The sequence below is a fragment of the Emiliania huxleyi genome (assembly GCF_000372725.1).
Source record: "Emiliania huxleyi CCMP1516 chromosome Unknown EMIHUscaffold_1510, whole genome shotgun sequence".
Lineage (NCBI taxonomy): Eukaryota > Haptophyta > Isochrysidales > Noelaerhabdaceae > Emiliania > Emiliania huxleyi.
Window position 1 is genome coordinate 1 of NW_005201079.1, and position 1874 is coordinate 1874.

At 62.5% G+C, this 1874-nt stretch overlaps 1 protein-coding gene across 1 annotated transcript; it reads left to right on the forward strand.

Annotated features, from left to right (window-relative positions):
* Nucleotides 1-387: 387 nt before the first annotated feature.
* On the forward strand, nucleotides 388-1865 carry EMIHUDRAFT_252958 (hypothetical protein; the record flags this gene model as incomplete). The annotated part of the gene is made up of 2 exons (XM_005786371.1): nucleotides 388-1740; nucleotides 1851-1865. 2 exons carry the CDS (start codon nucleotides 388-390, stop codon nucleotides 1863-1865), a joined length of 1368 nt encoding a protein of 455 aa, XP_005786428.1.
* Nucleotides 1866-1874: the final 9 nt, after the last annotated feature.

The window sequence follows — 1874 nt, forward strand, 5'->3', positions numbered from 1 at the left end:
GAGTGGGCATAGGGAAGGTTAGGTACGGTGGTAGTTAATAAATAAATAGAGCAGACATCTCCAGGAGAGATGGGCGACGCACGAACACAGAGGGACAGTGCGCACCCCGCCCCGCTCGCAGGGCGTGCAGCACACAGCAACACAAGACATATCTACGCTGTGCGCCTCCTCGGGATTTCTGGGGAGGTAGAAGTGTGTGTGTGTGTGTGTGTGTGTGTGTGTGTGTGTGTGTGTGTGTGTGTGTGTGTGCGTGTGTGCGCGCGCGCGCGCGAGCGTGCGCGCGCGGGCGCGGCTCCTCAAAGAGCGAAGTCGAACCAAACACTGTTGCCTACAAACACGTGCCCGGGAAGGAAGGACGCACTCCGCTCGCCGAATTCTGCGCACTAGATGGACTCCAACGCGGAGCTGGCGGCTTCGGCCTCTGAGCTCGCAGAGGTTCGCTCCGTTGCCTCCGAGGCCGACTCTGAGATCAGCATGGCAACCACATTGCCCACTCTTGCCAAACCCCACTGGCATCGCGGAAAGCTGGTCGACAGAAAGTCGAGCGGAAAGCTGGCGTCGAAGTCGAGCAAGCCAAAGCTGGGAGGGAAGGTGGGGGACAAGGCAAAGGCCGCGGCAACAAAGGTGCAGGCGGCATGGCGGAGGACATCTCTCGCTGTCTGGCTCAGCATTCTCGACAAGGCGGCGGGCTCTGAAAAGGCCTTGAAAAAGGTGGCCTTGATGCTCCAGAACGTGGGCCCGGCCGGCGGTCAGGCGCTAGGCAAGCTCATTCTCTACCTCTCCGGACCCGGCACCACAGCACTCGCGCGGGCTCGGAAGCGGGCGCTCCTCGGCCTGCTGCGATCTGGCACGAAGCTCGTCAACTTTGCCCTCAAGACGGTGCTGCCGCGGTTCATGACGCCGACGCGGAGGCAAGTGCAGAACCAGCTGGCGGCGCTCCACAATGCCGGGGCTGGCCTCCCGCTGGGGGAAGAGGGCCCCGCTCAGAACTACACCCTCGAGATCCTCCGCGCTGATGACGCCGGAAACTTGTGGCGCCGTGTTGAGGGTGCAGAGGGTGGCGAGGCGCGGTACGAGCGGGTCTTCTTCGGCCTGGACGCGCTGACGTCGTCGGTGGCAAAATGCTTGGGCTCGCCGCGGCCATGCCCCTTTGACTCGACGCCAGTGCAGCCGCGCGGCTTGATCAAGCGCACAACGTGCCGCGTCGAAACGAGGCTCGTCAAGCGCGAGAAGGGCGTCTCGAGGAAGGCGGCTCGCGAGCGGCATCTGGCGAACGCCGACGTGGATCTGGTCACGGACTGCGCAGACCGCTACCTCGAGCAGATCTATTCGCCCCCGGTGGCGCAGGCGCTGCAAAAGGCCATCCCGCGCCGCGCCAAGTCGATGCTGGACTTCGAGTACCCTGTCGACTTCCTTCCAAGGGCGATGCGGGATGATCCCGAGGGCGTGATCTCCCTCGACCTCGACGTCGACATCGCGGTGCGGTTTGACTCGCCCGAGCCCCTGTTCAACCTCGACAGCACCGGCCTCGGCGACTTCACCAGTGTCGCAAAGGTGCAGAACAACACGCGCTTCGTATTCTTTATCCGCGGCCATCACGGCTTCCCCTCCCTCGGCACCTTTGAGCTGAAGAACTTCAAGCTGGAGGCGCGCGCTCTCGCTTGGTGGGACGTCTTTGACTCCAAGATCGACCTCGCTTTCACCAAGGAGGACCCACCAAAGGTGTCTTGGGATATTGAGGTCGCGCTCGGAGGCGCGGCGATGCCACTCCCTGACTGCATCGATGGCCTACGGCCCGTGCTGGATCAGCTGAGCAAGGTTTGGGGAGAATCCTATATTGGGATCTTCAGATATTTGACGGATGACCGAAAATG